At 40.6% G+C, this 16,678-nt stretch overlaps 1 protein-coding gene across 12 annotated transcripts in view; it reads right to left on the bottom strand.

Annotated features, from left to right (window-relative positions):
- Nin (ninein (GSK3B interacting protein)) overlaps window positions 1–16,678 on the bottom strand; it is a 100,005-nt gene that overhangs the window by 8,752 nt on the left and 74,575 nt on the right. For 10 of the 12 annotated variants that reach the window (XM_005376809.2, XM_005376815.2, XM_005376808.2 and 7 more), the window contains 8 exons: window positions 15,708–15,821; window positions 12,794–12,916; window positions 12,042–12,155; window positions 10,974–11,120; window positions 8,927–9,106; window positions 7,602–7,751; window positions 5,356–5,457; window positions 1,391–1,588 (listed from right to left, as the gene is read on the bottom strand). In XM_005376809.2, coding sequence (XP_005376866.1) covers window positions 1,391–1,588; window positions 5,356–5,457; window positions 7,602–7,751; window positions 8,927–9,106; window positions 10,974–11,120; window positions 12,042–12,155; window positions 12,794–12,916; window positions 15,708–15,821 — 1,128 coding nt within the window. The remainder of the gene's footprint in view (window positions 1–1,390; window positions 1,589–5,355; window positions 5,458–7,601; window positions 7,752–8,926; window positions 9,107–10,973; window positions 11,121–12,041; window positions 12,156–12,793; window positions 12,917–15,707; window positions 15,822–16,678) is intronic. The other 2 variants (XM_005376812.2, XM_005376813.2) reach the window with 2 other exon arrangements.

Genomic DNA, 16,678 nt, shown 5'->3' with positions numbered 1-16,678 from the left:
GGAAGTAATTGAGTAAAAGGATAGATTCTATTTTCAAAAGACGGTGGGCAGGCTTGGAGGAGCATGCTTTGAATGAAAACCATGTCTATGGAAGAGCGAGGACAGAGTCTTGGCCAGATAACCAGGCTTCACAGATTGATCAGAAGCCAGGGGTCAAGGCTCTATAGTTCAGTTCCATAATGAGTTGCAGCATCCCTCGCATAGTCTACCATTGCAATGTTAGCTCAAAACTTTAATTTTGATATTGGGAAGGTATTGCAGTATGTAGGAGAGCTTCCAAAAGTCGTGGATTTAAAAACAGATAAGAAAAAAGACCTTTTAAAAGTTTTGTTAAGAATAGGGGGCAGAGAGGGCTATATCACAGCAAAGTATAGCTAAAGACTAGCAGAGGAGGAGAACAGAACTTTAGTACTAAAATATGATTTTGCAAAGCCACTGTGAAGGGATTAAGAAAGAGTGGGAATTCCTTATCAATATTAACCAAGAGGAAGGTATTTGGTCTTTTTTTTTGGGGGGGGGTAGGGTGGGGTTTCTTCTGGTACCGGGAATTGAACTCACGACCTCGCACTTGCCAGGCAGGTGCTGTGCCACTGAGCTAAATCCCCAGCCTCTGAGGAAGGTATTTGGAAGCACAAGTGCATCTAAACTAGGAAGAACTGATGTGGAATTCCGCGCAGATGTGCTTTTCAGTTTTCAGCCCTAATTTTGAATTAACTAAATGGGTAAGACTAGAGAGTTATGAAATCTCTGAAGGATGTCTGTGAACAAAGCACTGAAGAAAAATAACTTTGAAAACCTAGGTAATACAAGATCATACAGTATCTGGTGGCTACGCTACGATAATGCCAATTCAAGGGTAATAAGAAGATCTTTATTTTTTAAAATGGCTTTTCAAACTAGATTATTCAAAACACTAAGTTAATCTGAACCATATCAACTAAGAATATACCACTGACTACACCTTCTACCTATCAGTTAATAAAAGTGCCCATTTGTAAGTTCCGTAGTGCTTGGCAGGCTCCACGCCTCTGGCACAGGAAAACTCAGGGTGTTAGTGCATATCCCAAGTTCCATTTGAGTTTTCTAATATTTGTGGCATCAGATGAGACCATTAGGCCAACGGTGCACTATGCTCCAGTCATTCTGGTATTTTGTCATCTACTACCAGTGTGCGTAGGAGACCAGAACATCTTACCACCCAGCCTAGCTGAGAGCTCAACACAGCACTGCAAAAACCAAACCCAAACCCAGCTCTGCAGTTCTGTGGGGGTAGAACACAGGGAAGGTATGACACTCAGAAGATTCAGCTTCTTTATCCCCACCTTTCAGATAAAGGTAAAATTAAGGAGGTGAGCTCAGTTGACTGACAGAAGAACAGAGCGCTTGCTACCTGTGGCATGTTGGTGTCAGAGGCCCTGTTGTCAAGTTCCTCCTGCAGGTGCTGGTTTCTCCTTTCCGCCTGCAGCAGCTGGTGTTGAAGCTGCAAAAACTGCTCCCTGGGGACCACCCGACAGGCTTGCTGCTGGAGCGGCTGCAGATCCCAAGGAGGGGACGGGCTAAGCATCACAGTGGACCTCAGGTGCTGCATCTGCAGGACAAGGCCAAAGGTCTGGTTAGCAGCAGCTCCCTTCAGTCTGCAGCAGAGGGTACCGAACTCTATGACTTAGCTACTGGCCTCTGCTCTACCGATAACTTGCAAACAGGGCAGCACATAAACCCAAGTGAGAGGTAATGGGAAGAGCTTTTTTTCTATTTAACAGATAATGAATAAGCAGGCTTTCTGGAAAGTTTTAGACTTTTAAAACATTGTACTTCCTCACCTGAGTGACTGTAAGAGCATCTGTGTACAATATACAGTATATAGTATGGAATAGCTGAATTCTACCTGATTTTTTCCTATGCTAGCACATTTAATTACCCTTTTCCCCTTTTTCAAAAACTGAGGTTGGAGTAGGGAAATCAGGGGAGAAGTGGTTATGTTTTAGGATTTCCACTATACCTACCACTCATAAAGATTCCTAAAGACAACTGTTCATTAGCTACATATTTTCCAACCCCATGTAAGCAAAATTTTGGAGGCAGGGGGTGGAATTTCATCTTGCACCTAAAATTACATGAGCCCATTTTAAAAATGTTTGTCAATGTGTAGTTATACCCTTAAGCAGCAGAGAAAGGCCAATTTCTGGAGGATAAGGTGATATCCTAAAATATCTGGGAAGTGGAGTACACAGGACACAAGCATTTGTTCAAGACAATGAGGGAATGGTATATCAACATGCCAATCAAATGTAGGGAGAGGAAACGATAAAGAGTACACCACGTTTCGGCCAACGAGCATGCTACCTCACATCCGTCAGCACGTTCAACAGATACAGGACTCAATGGAGGGCATGCAAGAAATATGAGCGAATCCAAAACCCAAGAGGAAGCACCTCTGGGCTTGTGGCAAGGGGAAAAGGGCTTCTCAGGCACAACCATAATTAAATGTTACCATGAAACTTCAAAGCCACTATTCATTTCCTTGGGTCCTCATGTCTGAGGTGGACCACTACCCATTCTGAAATCCTTTTAGATGTAGATTCAAAAAATCTCCCACTTTATTTTCACGAATAAGGAAAATACAGTATTAGGATCCCACGACTTTCTATCAGTGGGATAATTTCCTTCATATACAATGCTTTAAACACTGAGAAAAATCCTAATGTACACTGAGATGTATTCCGCAGTGAAAGCAAAATGAAAATGAATACTGGCTCTTTAGTACTTATTAACTGGTACAGTCATAGAAGTGGTTACATGAACAAAGAGTTGAATGAGATGGCCCCAAGCCATGAAAGTCCATTGGAAGAGAAAGTTCTACCTTCACACACTATCTCAGGCAGAGAACTGCACCCTTCTCTGCTACTTCCAACCACTGAGTTCTAGGTACAGGTTAGCCACAGACAAAATAAAAACAAACAAAAGAAAATTATAGGAGTTAGAGAAAGAGGGAGAAAAGGGAGTTATAAACAGAGAAACAACAGTACCGTTTGCATATATTTTTATACCTGAACAAAACCATAGGAAGGGCCAACATTTACATTTTTCGGGATATAAATTTTGTAGACATGAACATATCTTACAACTCTAATTCTGCCACTACATCCTCACCTGCTGTCAGCTGGTGCGCTTGTGAGCTTGCTTCCTTTACCTGTACCCATCCCATTACAATTATTTAGACAGTTCCAGGTCCAGTATGGAAGGATCTGATGTTACCATCCCTTGGCCCTTGCAGATGCAGAATACAAACTCAAGTATTTTTGTTTCAGCTGTTGAAAATGCTGGTTATCACCGTGGTACAGAGCAGACTCGATCCTCCTTTTAAAATGGTCAAGATTTTTTTGTTCTTGTTTTCTGACTGAATATTATCTCCCATAGTTGAAAAAACCTTCGAGTTGCCGTCAAATTCTAGCCCCAAGTCTTCCATTTCCTACTCTGGTAATTTTAATTACATGGGAGTAGGATATGTGTTGCATTAGATCAGTGATGTTTAAACTGGTTCATACACAGAGGTGAGGAGGGACTCCTTCCCCTATGGGAACACATATACCAAATCAGAATCTCCCAGGAGATCTCCTCTGCTTCCAAAGATTCTGATGTAGGAACATCTACCTGCTTGCTCATGGGCCCTCACCCCCAGCAGGTGAGAATGCCTGATAGGAAGGAATATACCAATCCCTCAGGTGAGCTGGGATACCAAGGATGGGATGGAAGCCACTGCATATTCCATAAACTAGCTTAATCTATACTATAACCCAGTATAGTATATACACATCATACTATAAACCCAGTTTATAAGACCAGCAGGAGGAATGGTTAATGCTTAATAGTCACAGACTAATGAAAAGGCTTTGGAAATGATGTGTTAATACCACTAAATTTTAAACTTAACAATGATCAAAAAGGCATGTTTTGTGTCCTATAAATATTTATCACCTTTTAAAAATCACTAACATGCCCCAAACCACTGAAGTGTATAATATGTATATTATATATCAATACAGCTGTTAAAAAAATCCCCAATTTATATAAATCTATAAAGTTAATAGCACAGTCTTACTTCACAACGAAAGTCTTATTAGGATAGTGCATGAAATATTCTTTTCAGTGTTTACATAGAAAATTGATGCTTTTTTCCTTACTAAGTTCCAGTAGCGAGAACACTCAATTTTCGTTATCTATGAGCAAATATTTACTACTAGATAAAGGGGAAGATGATGTGGGGAAATTGCTTTGGGTGCCTAATAATATAAATGGGGTTCAGAGGAGCACAGGAAGAGCCAGCCTATTGGCTGGGCATCTGGAGGACGTCCAGCGGTGATTGATTACAGCCTGCTTCATTTCAACTTGTTGCTAGACACGTTGGGCTTGGCTTTGGATATCTTACTCATTAGACTATATAATTACTTCATCAGGAAAGCACATCTACATCTAAGCACAGGCTGCAGCTCAAGATTTTGAATGCATTTATTATAGGCTGTCAGAAAACATGGCTTGGATTTCACTATTTATAGTTTCACTAATCTCCCCATTCGTGGATAAATCAGACAACATAAAATTGCCAGAAACCTTTAGTAGTTCTTGAAATGTCAATGTGATATGCTTGTCTACATCACACCTTGGCTTGTATCCAGCTTTATAAAAGAAAATATTTCAATATTTCTTCTTTCCTGTAATTCTCCCTTAAAGATATTTGTATACATTGTATTTTTTTTGTTTTTTTATTTTTTGGTTTTTTTTTTTTTTTTGGCGCTTTTGCCGCTAAGCTAAATTCCCAGCCCCTTACATTGTATTTTTTAAGAATATAAAGACATTTTCTGTGCCTCATTCTCTATTGTATGTACATTTTACAATTCGCAAAATGTTGAATTTACATTTTCATTTACTAAAGGCAAAATATCTCAATGAAATTTTTACTTAGGAAGGAAGGTTATAAGTTGTTTCATAGCCCATGATGATATATATTATATCCTACCATGGTACTCAAAAATCAAACTGGTAATAGCTGGGCATGGTGGCACATGCCTGTAATCCCAGCACTTGGGAGTCTGACGCAGGAGGATCACTGTGAGTTTGAGGCCAGCCTTGGCTACAAAATGAGTTTGAGGCCAGCCTGAACTGCATGGTGAAACCCTGTCTCAAAAAGATCAACAAATAAATAAATAAATTCAGTAAAATAGGCCAAAGAACGCAGGTTGGCAGGTACTCAGATTTTAACAACAGGAACTCAATGGCATGGCTAGTCCCTCCCAGTGAATGTCTCGTTCATGGGTTAAAATATTCTTCACAGTGAAGGCCGTTTGCTTAAATGCTTACCTCCACCAGCTGCTCATCCAGTTTCACTTGCTTCTTTTTCAGGCCTTCATTTTCCAAATGAATTGTTTCTAATTCTCGTTCAAGGACATTCATCTGACTGACCTATTAAAAAACAGAATTCCCCTTTTCAAAAAAAAAAAAAAGCACTCACTCCAATTGTTCTACTCTATTTTGATAAAGCTGTGTTTGTCAAAAATCTGTATTCTTGAAAGAAGGCCAAGAAAAGTCAACAATGAGAAAACAATACATAGTGCAGTGCTATTTAAGTAATCTAGGCTTAATCAGCACTTCTTTCAGGCATCTAGCTGACTTCTAAATGCTGATGCCACCCACTGTAAAAAAAAAAAAACAAAAACCACAAGAAAATCCTGTAACACAGTATCCACACCTCCATGTATCTGTGCGGACAGCTGTAGCTACATTATCACCCAAAGAAAATGCTTATGCTAAGTACTATTCCATTATATAAAAATACCACATCTTTTTTTATCCATTCCTCAGTTGATGAGCATTTGGGCTGCTTCCACAATTTAGCCTATATTTCTCTGAGTAACCAATTTGAAGATAACAGTATGCAATACAACAATATTGTTAATTTCCTATCACCTTGTCTGAAATTCTGTATTGCTTTTATTGTTTTTATTTTGTTGCTTTGTTTATGTCTGTGTGTTTGTTAGGACGTTTTCATTCTTTTACCTTTAACATAAAGAAAAGGAAGTGATTATGCAAGACTTCTTCTTACCATGAGCCATAAACTGCTATTTCCTAGTATATTTTATTAATAAAAAATGTTATTTTTCATTAAATTAATTTAATGATCCTCTGCTACTGGATCTCAGGAGGAGATCTCTTGAGGGTACATAAATCAAGATTTATGAAAAAAAAAAAAAAGATTTATGTAACACTATTTTTTTTCAGTTTTAAAGATGAAGTTTGAAGATTTTATATGCTTCCATTTTTGGAATTGCTTGAATACAGGAAGAATCTAATGAGCTCCAGGACACTGGGATTCAAAATATTGCTAAGTAGAAAACAGGACACTATTGTAGAAGGCTAATTTTTGCTTCTATCGAAAAGAGCTGAGAAGAGCAGCAAGATTTGTCAAGCAGAAATGGAACATTTCCAGGCCCATTTAAAATTGTTGTTTTAAAACCTCTCATAAGACTTTTCCTTTGGTGAGCGGCTAAGAAACCCTGTCTGACAGGTTTGCTGAAAAGGAACTGAAAAATTAAATGACACTTCATCTTAGACCACCACCAGCCTTCCCACTGTAAATGGTCAAAACGTTTACAAGTTGTAGAAAAACATGAGTATTTTTAAACAAAACTAACATTGTTCATTCTTCCAGGATTTTTAAAATAAGCATATATTCGACAAGAGGAATGTAATAGTGGAAACTTTAAGTTTTGGTTTAGGAAAGAAAAAACAAGGAAACTCCACAATCCTCCGGTGAACAAGGTCTGAACCCTAACTCCATGAGACAAGGCACAGAAAGCAAATGGAGTTGTGCTACCGGGATTTAACAGGGAGGTAGCCAGCTCCGAAAGGGCCCCGGAGGATCTCTACCGCCTGGTTAGTCTGTGTACAGACAGCCTGTGGCAGAAAGGATAGCATGTAACTTATGACGTTATGGTCTCAAACACCTACAGCTTGTCTTGGTATTTTGAGCTTGAGTGTCTGTCTGTCTGTCTGTCCAGGAAGTAAGAAGCTGTGATCTCAGGCATTTAGCTAGCAGGAAACAGAAGCCATTTGGTAAGTCATTTGAGAGCCTGGAATGTGGATCCTCTGGCCTCGGCAAAGCCTGCAGGTGACCACAGCCCTGGCTGACCTCACAAGAGTCCACAATCAGACCACCCAGCCATGCTGCTTCCGCGTTCCAACCCACAGAAACTACGGGCCCAAGTGTTATTTTGTTACACGGCACCAGATAACTAATACAGTATATAACAGGGTATTTCCAGTATGTAGGCTACATATATTTTGTCAATTTATAAAGTCTTATAATAGTGAAGATGATGAACTGTTCCCCATGAAACCTTCAAATGTATCGTTCTTTTTCAACCATTACTCTATCAAAAAGAACTATGATACTGTTTTGACAAGACTACAGAGGTATGAAGAGATAAAAGGAAGAACCACAATGTGTCACTGCAATCATTTCCTCAGAATCCTGCTGGGTGGGAAACACTCTAGGGAAGAGTTCTTGTCACAACACTGACACGCAGCACAGGCTCTGGAAAACTCACCTTCCTCTGAGCGGGAGATGGTTCTTTCTGCAACTGTTCACACTCTCTTTTTAAGTTCAACTTTTCTTGCTCTGTGGGTTTCACAGTACCTGCTGAGTTGAGATGTTTTTGGTGCTTAAGGGGAAGAAGGCTGGATTCCAGCTGACGGACCTGGCGAAAACAAATATAAACAGATGTTTATGTAATCACCCGGCCAGGAAACCCAACAACCCACACAGGGAAAGTTCTTATTTAGCCCTCAGGTCCTGTGGTATTAAAAATTGTTTCTTAGCCGGGCACGGTGGTGCATGCTGTAGACCCAGCTACTCGGGAGACTGAAGTGGGAGGATCACTGGAGCCCAGGACTTCAGGATCAGCCTAGGGAGGAGCATGGTGAGACCCACTGCAACACAGAGTGACAACAAAAGACCTTTCAGTGCAGCCTGCCAATTCTGGAAGCCTGCTTTTCTGGATTTCTGAAGATCCTTTCTTGGGAAATTTGGTGTGGTCTACAAGCCCAGCGCTGTAAGGATAAGGCAGGAGGAGGAGATTTCTGGGTCTACTGATTCAACAGCAGTTAGATGTGGGTGTGGCGTGAGAACCAAGGAGATAGGCACAGCAGTCTGCAGCCCTTCAGCTCTGGCATGAGCGTGACTTTTAGGAGTGAATGAGGTGACAGTCTCATCGGCTCCGTATCGGCTCTTAACTGAAACGTACATCTGCATCTGCTAAGTTCCAAGAGGAAGGGACTGTGTCTTGTCCCCCACCGCGGCATCCATGATAGCAGAGGATCTGCCCAGTGTCCTAATGGACACTCTGAGCGCCTTCAGGAGCTCCTCCTCAGTAGAGGTGCAGAGCATTGGTTAAATATAAATGGTCAACCACGTAGCAAAGGTAAAGAAACAAAGCATCGACAATGCTTGATGGGTAGAAAGGATGACCTTTAAAAATCATTCTAACCTTAAAATGCTGAGTCTTTCAAATGGGCACCTTTTCTCCTCTGACGAGGGAGTTAGACGCACAAGACCTGAGTCTAATTCTGCCATTTTTGTAAATACTGATCTGGGCAGCTAGCCAATTCGAATGAAGAATATATAGTTAACGTAATTTCTGTGGGTCTGTGTTTCTGATGTATTAAAATCAGATTAAGTAGAGAGCTGCTTACATAAATGGAAATATTTTATAAACGTATCAGTGTAAAATTATATGCAAGTAAATGATAAATTATTCATTCTCAAAATAAGTCTGCTCTAGCAGGACACTCAAATCTGTACCCCAGAACTGTTCAGTCACAGCAAACTGTCCCTCTCAGATCGCGGGGCCACCCCGTCGGCCCTTCGGGTTACCTTCTCCCTGGAGTGCGAGAGCTCTGCTTTGGTGCTCTGCACCACGCTCTGGAGCCTGTCGTTCTCTTGCCAGGGCAGCTGCTGCTCCTCATGCATCGGGCGGTCCAGCCTCTCCCAAGACAGCCTTTGCTGCTGGCTCTGGGGCCCTGACGGACGGATGGCTGTTTCTGAGGCCCAGTTCTTAAGAGAGAATTGCAGCGTTAAACACACTGATGGGCAATTTCTGTTTGGGGAAAAGTGTCCTATTTAGCTAATGACAATTCTTTTTTTCTTTTTGAAGTACTTAAAAGTACCTCGTGATTACAATCATTGTGGGGAATTGGTATATAGATACAACCCAATGACAATTCTTAGTAAACCTTTACTTTTGTCTTCAAACATGTATCTAGTCATAGGTATGAGTTAGACAATACATTTGCAATTTGATTTTTAAACAAAAGGTTTGGAGGCACTAGATTTAACATGGTCTTTGACAAAAAAGCCCAGGTAAGTTCAACAGCAAATGATTTTTTTTTTTTTTTTTTGAGATAGGGTCTCGCTATGTAGCCCAGGCTGGCTTCGAACTTGCAGCGACCCTCCTGCCTCAGCCCCTCAAGTGCTGGGATTATAAGCATGCACAGCCATACCGGCATAACAGCAAATGCTTGAAATGTGAATTCCAGTTCTATAAAGCGTACAAATGCACGGCTGGTGGCTTAAAAGTTGCCCCATTCGTAGGAAGCCATCTTTGAACCCAGGCAGTACAGCACTCTTTTGATTACCAGAGGACAGAAAGGTCACTCTGAAAGGCACTGCCACACTGAAGGCTCGCAGGCCGAGCTCTCTTTTCGTGTTCACATATGCAATCATATCCCTTTTTAGAATTCAAAGCACATACTGTCCACATAATTGAGGCCTAGATTCAGGAATATACTTTAAGTTACCAGGATGTCTTATTTTTATCCTAAAACTAACGTTGCAGAAAAAGGTAACACAACCAGATAAAACTCCTTCCTTTTAAGCTGAACATGAAAAAGAACAACAAAAAAGGTACAGTCTCATTTTGAGAAAAATGTCAGCCCAGAAGAAAAATTTTAAAATAGAAATAATGATCTTATATCAAAAGTCCAACCAAGAGAGAAAAAAACCTGGAATTCATTCCTACTTTTATTATAGGACAAAAATCTTAACATCTACCATAAGACTAACATTTATAACATTGTACTTAATTCATCTGCACACAAATTAAGCAGTATTTTGGTATCTTTTTTTTTTTTTTTTTTCGGTACCGGTAATCGAACTCATGATCTCAGGCTTGCCAGGCAAGCGCTTATGCTGCTGAGCTACATCCCCGGCCCAGCATTATGATATCTTAAGACAAGACATGGTTTCTAGCAACCATGTGCCAGGAGCTAACCCCTTATCCAGCTCTTCCTGGACGTGCTGATATCATAAGAGCAACAACCCATTAGGCCATTCGCTCCCAAAGTTCAGGACTATTGTTTTAATGCCACAGTTTTTCTTTGCAGTGCAAGTTTTACTTTTTTGCAGTGGGTGTGTATGTTCCTGGATTAATTTCTTGCAATGTTTCACTTGGCTTAATTTTGAGGGCCACAGGACTGTTCTTATCATTTAAATAAAGTTTGAAAATATTTTAGTTTGATTACTGTGAAACTCAACTCAGTCATGATCTTCTGAACTTATTTAATATCAAAAATTACCTCTTTGGTATAACTACAGCTATACTGATATGAAGTCCAGAAACAAGCTTCCCTAACCTGCTGAGGCCAGAGGGTACAAAAGTGGGTTCCTTGAGGTTATCAAGTGGAAAGGACACCAGGGAACAGGCTGGGTGCCAGAAATGATCCAAGTGGTGGTGACACAAGCACAAATACACACAAAAGCACACCTTTATATTTTATATATAATATATATTATGTATATATATATGCACTATATATTAATTCACTTATACATACATACATGTAAAATTGATCAAATTAGAGACTAAAAGTTATACTCTTTATCATACATAACTTATAACTCAGTAAAACAAAAAAGAAATCACCTTGTCACCCACATTCTGAAGTTGTTTTTGTAATGCGATTACTTCTTGTTTTAAAGCCTCCTTCTCCTGCTGAGTCCCTTGGAGGTCGGATTTAATGCGGGACATTTGAAGGCTGGTGTTTTGCAGCGTATCTTCTAGGTCCTGAACCTGAATGGTAAGAACAAGCTTCCACTGCTGCACAAACCCTCCAGCATGTCCAGCAAGGAAGGAACAAAGATAAAAGCCCTTTCTGGTTCTGTTTATTACATCCAGTTCTCTTTTCAGCAGCCCACTGGAAACCTAGGACATTCTACATGTTTGTAGGATGCTAAATCATATTTAGGGAGATGATAAGCTATGCCTGGAGCACGGTATTGCTGATAGTTTCCTGGTAGGTTGAAGGGATATCTAAGAGAACCAATAAATGCCCACCAACAAGGAATGGTCTCCTCTGTAAAATCTAGTAGAAGCTATGTTTTAGCCTGGGTGTTGGCTTTTAAAGGACTTCTTAATAAAAAATAATACATATTTGTACAATCTTCACATTAATCTTTCAAATAGATTCCAATAAAAACAATTAAATTTTTAAAAGGAATGAAAGATCTTTAACAGGGCATGAACCTACTTCAGACACACTGTTTTTTTTTTTTTTTTTTGTCTTTTTGGGGCAGGGGCTCGCTATGCAGTTCAGGCTGGCCTTTAGCTCACTTTGTAGCTCAGGCTGGCCTCAAACTTGCAGCAATCCTCCTGCCTCAGCCTCCCAAGTGCTGGGGTTACAGGCATGCCCCACCATGCCCAGCTCAGACACACAATTCCAAATTTAGAAATAGTAATAATGTTTGTACACTGTACTCAAGTTTTCATAATAAGTAATCTCATAATTAGTAAACTTTGTGGGAAATATTGTTTATATTATTTTGCCACACACTAAACATGTGTCAAATTAGGTCCTATGGAATTATTCTGAGCCTTCTGAAGTCACTCCTACCCGGAACATTGTTTTTACTACTCTATCTGTTGGAAGATGGAGGAAAATAGTGTGGAGGTGAATCAGGGACGGTCCACACACACACACACACACACACACACCTTTTCCTGTGAGTCCGCCAGCTGTGACTTCAGGGTCTCATTCTGGTGCTCCCAAGATTTTTGTTCCTGCTTCAGAGCAGCAATTTTGTGCTCCAAATGCCTTGATTTTGCCAACTGTTTCAGGAAGAAAAGAAAACTAAGAAGGCAGTTTTGCAAACACATCTAACCTCCATTTATAGGCCTCCACTAACATGTCAAGAACAAATACTGTGTATTTATACAGCAGAGGGGGGCAAGGTAAAATAAAGTAGTAGTTTTCCTGACTCTCTTAATCTTTTGGGGAGTCTCTTCTTTTTTGAATATATACATTTATATTTATTCCCTCACTACCTCATATTTTGAGAATGGGAAGTGATAAACTAGAAGATAAATTAGAAATTTCAAGATTACACCATAACAGAAAAAAATAAAAAGCCCACAAGGCAGGTGGGTAAAAAGCAGTGGTTTTGGATCTGTTAGGGAAAATATGATAGAAAAAAGTGTGCGTCTATGAAATAGATCTAAGATTATTAAAAATTATATTATGCAGAAGACATATATATGGAGAGGCGGGGGGCATCCTGATATATTAGAATGAGACTATGTCGCAATCTTGGTTCCAGAAGACCTAGGGTCACATAATGCCACCTGAAATCTGAAATGCTCTTCTAGGAAACTCTGGGACAATCGGGCTAATCCATAGGTCTGGGGATTACTGTCCAGCCCAGTACCACTCCACAGTGACGATGGTAAAGGCTTACTATTCGTACTACCTTATCCACACAGCTATTTAGTTCTTCACTGAGAGCTTCTTTTTCCTTCAGCAGTCTTTCATTGTAGCTTAGAACACTAGAAATTTTTTGCTGAAAGTCCGAGAGGTCAGGACATCTGTGCAGCTGTAAGAGATACACAAATGGGCCCTCCATCACCTCTTGCCTGTATTTACAGAGAGGTACGGTGTTTACAAACAGCGCACTTCCACAGCTGCTGAGACTTCCCTATCTAGATAGGGACCTAAAAACTCTATAGACTACAATTAACTCTACCAAACTCTTTTCTCCCCCGCCGGCTTCTTTCTGTTCCTCCATTGATGGTCAAAATGTCTGTGCAGATGGACGCAAAAAGACATCGTTAATAAGGACCCTAGCTCTCCACTTGACCTTCACGGTAGAATAACACACCGACATTCTGCATCCGTCTGACATGTTCTCTGCGCTTTTTAAACTAGGAAATTCTTCTCAAAAAAATCTCAGTCCAGGCTATAAAGTTGGCAGGAGCCACATTCAAGGTACCAACACGAGGGCATGTTTAAGAGTCAGGCAGTATTTTTCAGCTTGTCCTATGTGCCCTTCCTTGGAAGGTGCCTATGTAAGACATGCTGGCTTCTCCACTCTACTGTGTGGGACCATAGCATAGCAATTGGTTTTGTTACTTTTCAGGATTAGCGCTGCTACTACTGGACATCCTGGACTCAATCATTTTTGGCGGGGAGGCTGTCCTGTATATTTTAGGATGATTCACACTATCTCTGGCTTTAGCCACTAGATGCCAGCAATATTACTACCACTATTTACGAAAACTAACAATGTCTGGGGTTGGGGAGCAATCCTTACCCCCCCCCAACCTTATTGAGAACCACTGCTTTAAAGAGGTTGTTTCTTACACTGTGCAATCCCTTCCCATAGTTTACTAAAGTTTTAACTTGCTTCCCTTGCTCTCGACCCTCACATCTTCAATTCTTAGGATTATGCCATGGCCATCTTTCTACTTCCTACCTGAAATTCTTTTACATTTAGCTTCAGCAATAGGACAAAATAGTTTACCAGCTGAATTTTGTCTGCAGCTGCAATACATCCAACATGTCTACAAATCTGAATGAGTAGGAAGATACAGGAAAATGTATTTTGAAGTACCTGACATTGATATAAGGAAAGCTCTCCTTTACCCCTACCTTGCCTCACTTCGTGAACACCCAGGAAGCCTGACACCAATCTGGGGGTCTCCTGAATGGGTATGCAACTTCGCAGATGCTATGTTTCTTTTCAAGGCAATAGGCAGCATATGGGAAAGTGCTGCATGAGCTCCATATAAGTCATGGTATCTTACGGAGTAGCACACACAGGAGTCCAAGCCGCACGATAACAATGAAGGTCTGTCACAACCTTACTCAAGTGCCCTGGTGTCCGATGAAACCATTTCCCACCAGAGGCAGGCAAACCTCACTGTTCTTCCACCTCCCTGTTTATACCAATGCCTCTAAAAACTAGGTAACAAAATGTGCTGCATGGTGTTCCCACCTCTCCCAACGCCACTCTTTTCCTGCTCGGTGCTAGCTTAGCAATGCTACAAGGCACCCACTTCTCACGCTAGGGTTTTGAAAAGGGCTTATTATCATTTCCAAGATTGAACAACAGACTTTCAACATGTACAGGATAAAAGGACGCCCACGTTACTTTAGGATAAAGTTGCTAATGACAGCTTTGGGATACTCAGATACCACAGAAAGGCCCTGTGAGTTTCAACTTCTGGGATGTTTGTGTGGGACTGTTTCTTTAGTTAGAGCAGAACTCGACTAAGGTTCTCACATGCACCCTCTGGGTATCAGGAGTGTATGGGGCATTACAAGAGACATAAATACCCTGCACATTTTATAATCCTATTAGGTAAGCAAGATTTACATGAGTCAAGAGATTAACACAAACGCAAACTAGATTTAATGGTTCAGCATTCAGGAGAAGAACAGATTGATGCTTACAGGCTGAACAGATTTAAGAATAAATATTTGTAATCTAAGAGCTAAAGGTGCCATAATTTTTATGTGTTGCGGGGGGTACTGGAGATTTAACCTAAGCCTCAGCACTGAGCCATATACTCAAGTCCCCCTCTTTTTTAAAAAAAATATTTTGAGATGGTCTTGCTAAATTCCCAGGCTGGACTCCAACTTTTGATCCTCCTGCCTCAGCCTCACAGACTGCAGGAATTACAAGCATGTGCCACCATGCTCAGCTAGGGTGCTCTAATATTAAAGTAATCTGGGGATGGAGCAAACAGATAAAATGGAACTAAATTCTCCTATGAATCAGTGTTGTTCCAACCGAAAGACTCCTGTACAAATGAAAAGAATAAAGTAGGGCAGTGTTTAGGGCACAATTTTATACTCCTTTATACTTCAAATGGAGCCTTTCTGTGGAACTCTGAAAACTACATTTGTTAGTGAGAGTAGATCCCTGACAGTGCTATGGAGTTTATTCTGCTTATGTCAGATGCTTCAAACTTGCTACCAGGAGGAAGTTTAAGAGGGAACTGTTTCATCTGTGTCCTTACAAATGAGAGTCGACGGAGTGATGAACTTCATGAGCAAGAAAGTCACCTTCTTTTTAGACAAAGCAGTGTTACCTTATTACCCGGCTGGGAGAAAGTAGAACAATGGATTTCTCAAGTCCGAGTGGCTGGGATTCATTTATACTGATGGGAATTTATAACCTATAAAGTTATAGAACTATAAAATAAAACATAGAGAACTAGCAAGGGAAGCCTGAGCAAAAACAGGCTTTTACTTCAACTCCTTGATTTTCTAAGCACTAGCCCAGCTGACAGGAGTCGGGGTACAGGAGACCTGGTGGCTAGAACCATCAGACCATCACTCTGTGTTGTCCCATGGACCCCTGAAACAGGAAGCGGCCTTACTTGTTTCATTTTCTCCAGTTCATCTTTGAGAAGGAGGTTTTCCTGCTCCACGATGTGGGTCTGTATTTTCACTTGAGAAAGTTCCGCCTCCAGAGAAGACACTAAGGTGGAAGACTAGGAGGAAAATAAACGAATCAGAGAATAGACACACTCACTCGGGCTGGAGAAACTCACTAGGTTCACGAAAGGCAGCAACAGAGAAACAGCAATACTGATTCAACGACATGCTGTGCTATGACCATTTATCCTTACGTCCCATGGCTCTACCCAATGCTGTCTTCAAAGACTTTCCACTTTTCATGTTCATGGCATGAACGTGATTACCAAGGTGGTTGTTACATGTTTCTCCAAGGTAAAGTTATGCTCCTTGGGGGAGATACTTTCAGACTATGCCAATCCTGTTCCTTCTCAAACTCCTGTGTTTTATTTTCAGTGTGTGTCCCTGGATTTTGGCTACAATAATCATTTAGCTGTTTGCTTAAGGATGGTTTTCTATTTTCTTCTTTCTACATTTTTTTTTTTTTTTTGGTACCAGGAATTGAACTCAGGACCTTGTTCTTGCCAGGCAGTCGGTTGTGCTGCTGAACCATATCCCCAGTCCTCTGTATTTATTAATTAGATTTCTGTAAGAAAGACCTGTTGTTCTCTCTGTGGTTTATATTATTATATTTTCTCTGAGTTTGTCACTTGTCTTTTGACTTTATTTTTTACCATGCAAAATTCTAATTGGTTGATTGCTTGATTGTAGTACTAGGGACTGAACCAAGGGTATAGTAGTCTTTTATTTTTTGAGTCAGAGTCTCACTAATGTACCCAGGTTGGCCTTAACGTGTGAACATCCTGCTTCTGTCTCTGGAGTAGCTACTGATTATAGGCACATGCTACCACACCTTCTTGGTGTGCAAACTTTTTTTAAAAACACTGATTTTTCTTTTACTGCCTTTGGGTTTTAAGTCATAGCCAGTCCTCCC

This window comes from Chinchilla lanigera, unplaced genomic scaffold (assembly GCF_000276665.1).
Source record: "Chinchilla lanigera isolate Chin_1 unplaced genomic scaffold, ChiLan1.0 scaffold00008, whole genome shotgun sequence".
NCBI lineage: Eukaryota > Metazoa > Chordata > Mammalia > Rodentia > Chinchillidae > Chinchilla > Chinchilla lanigera.
Note: the sequence above shows the minus strand (reverse complement) of the source record. Positions and strands in the feature narration are given on the sequence as shown.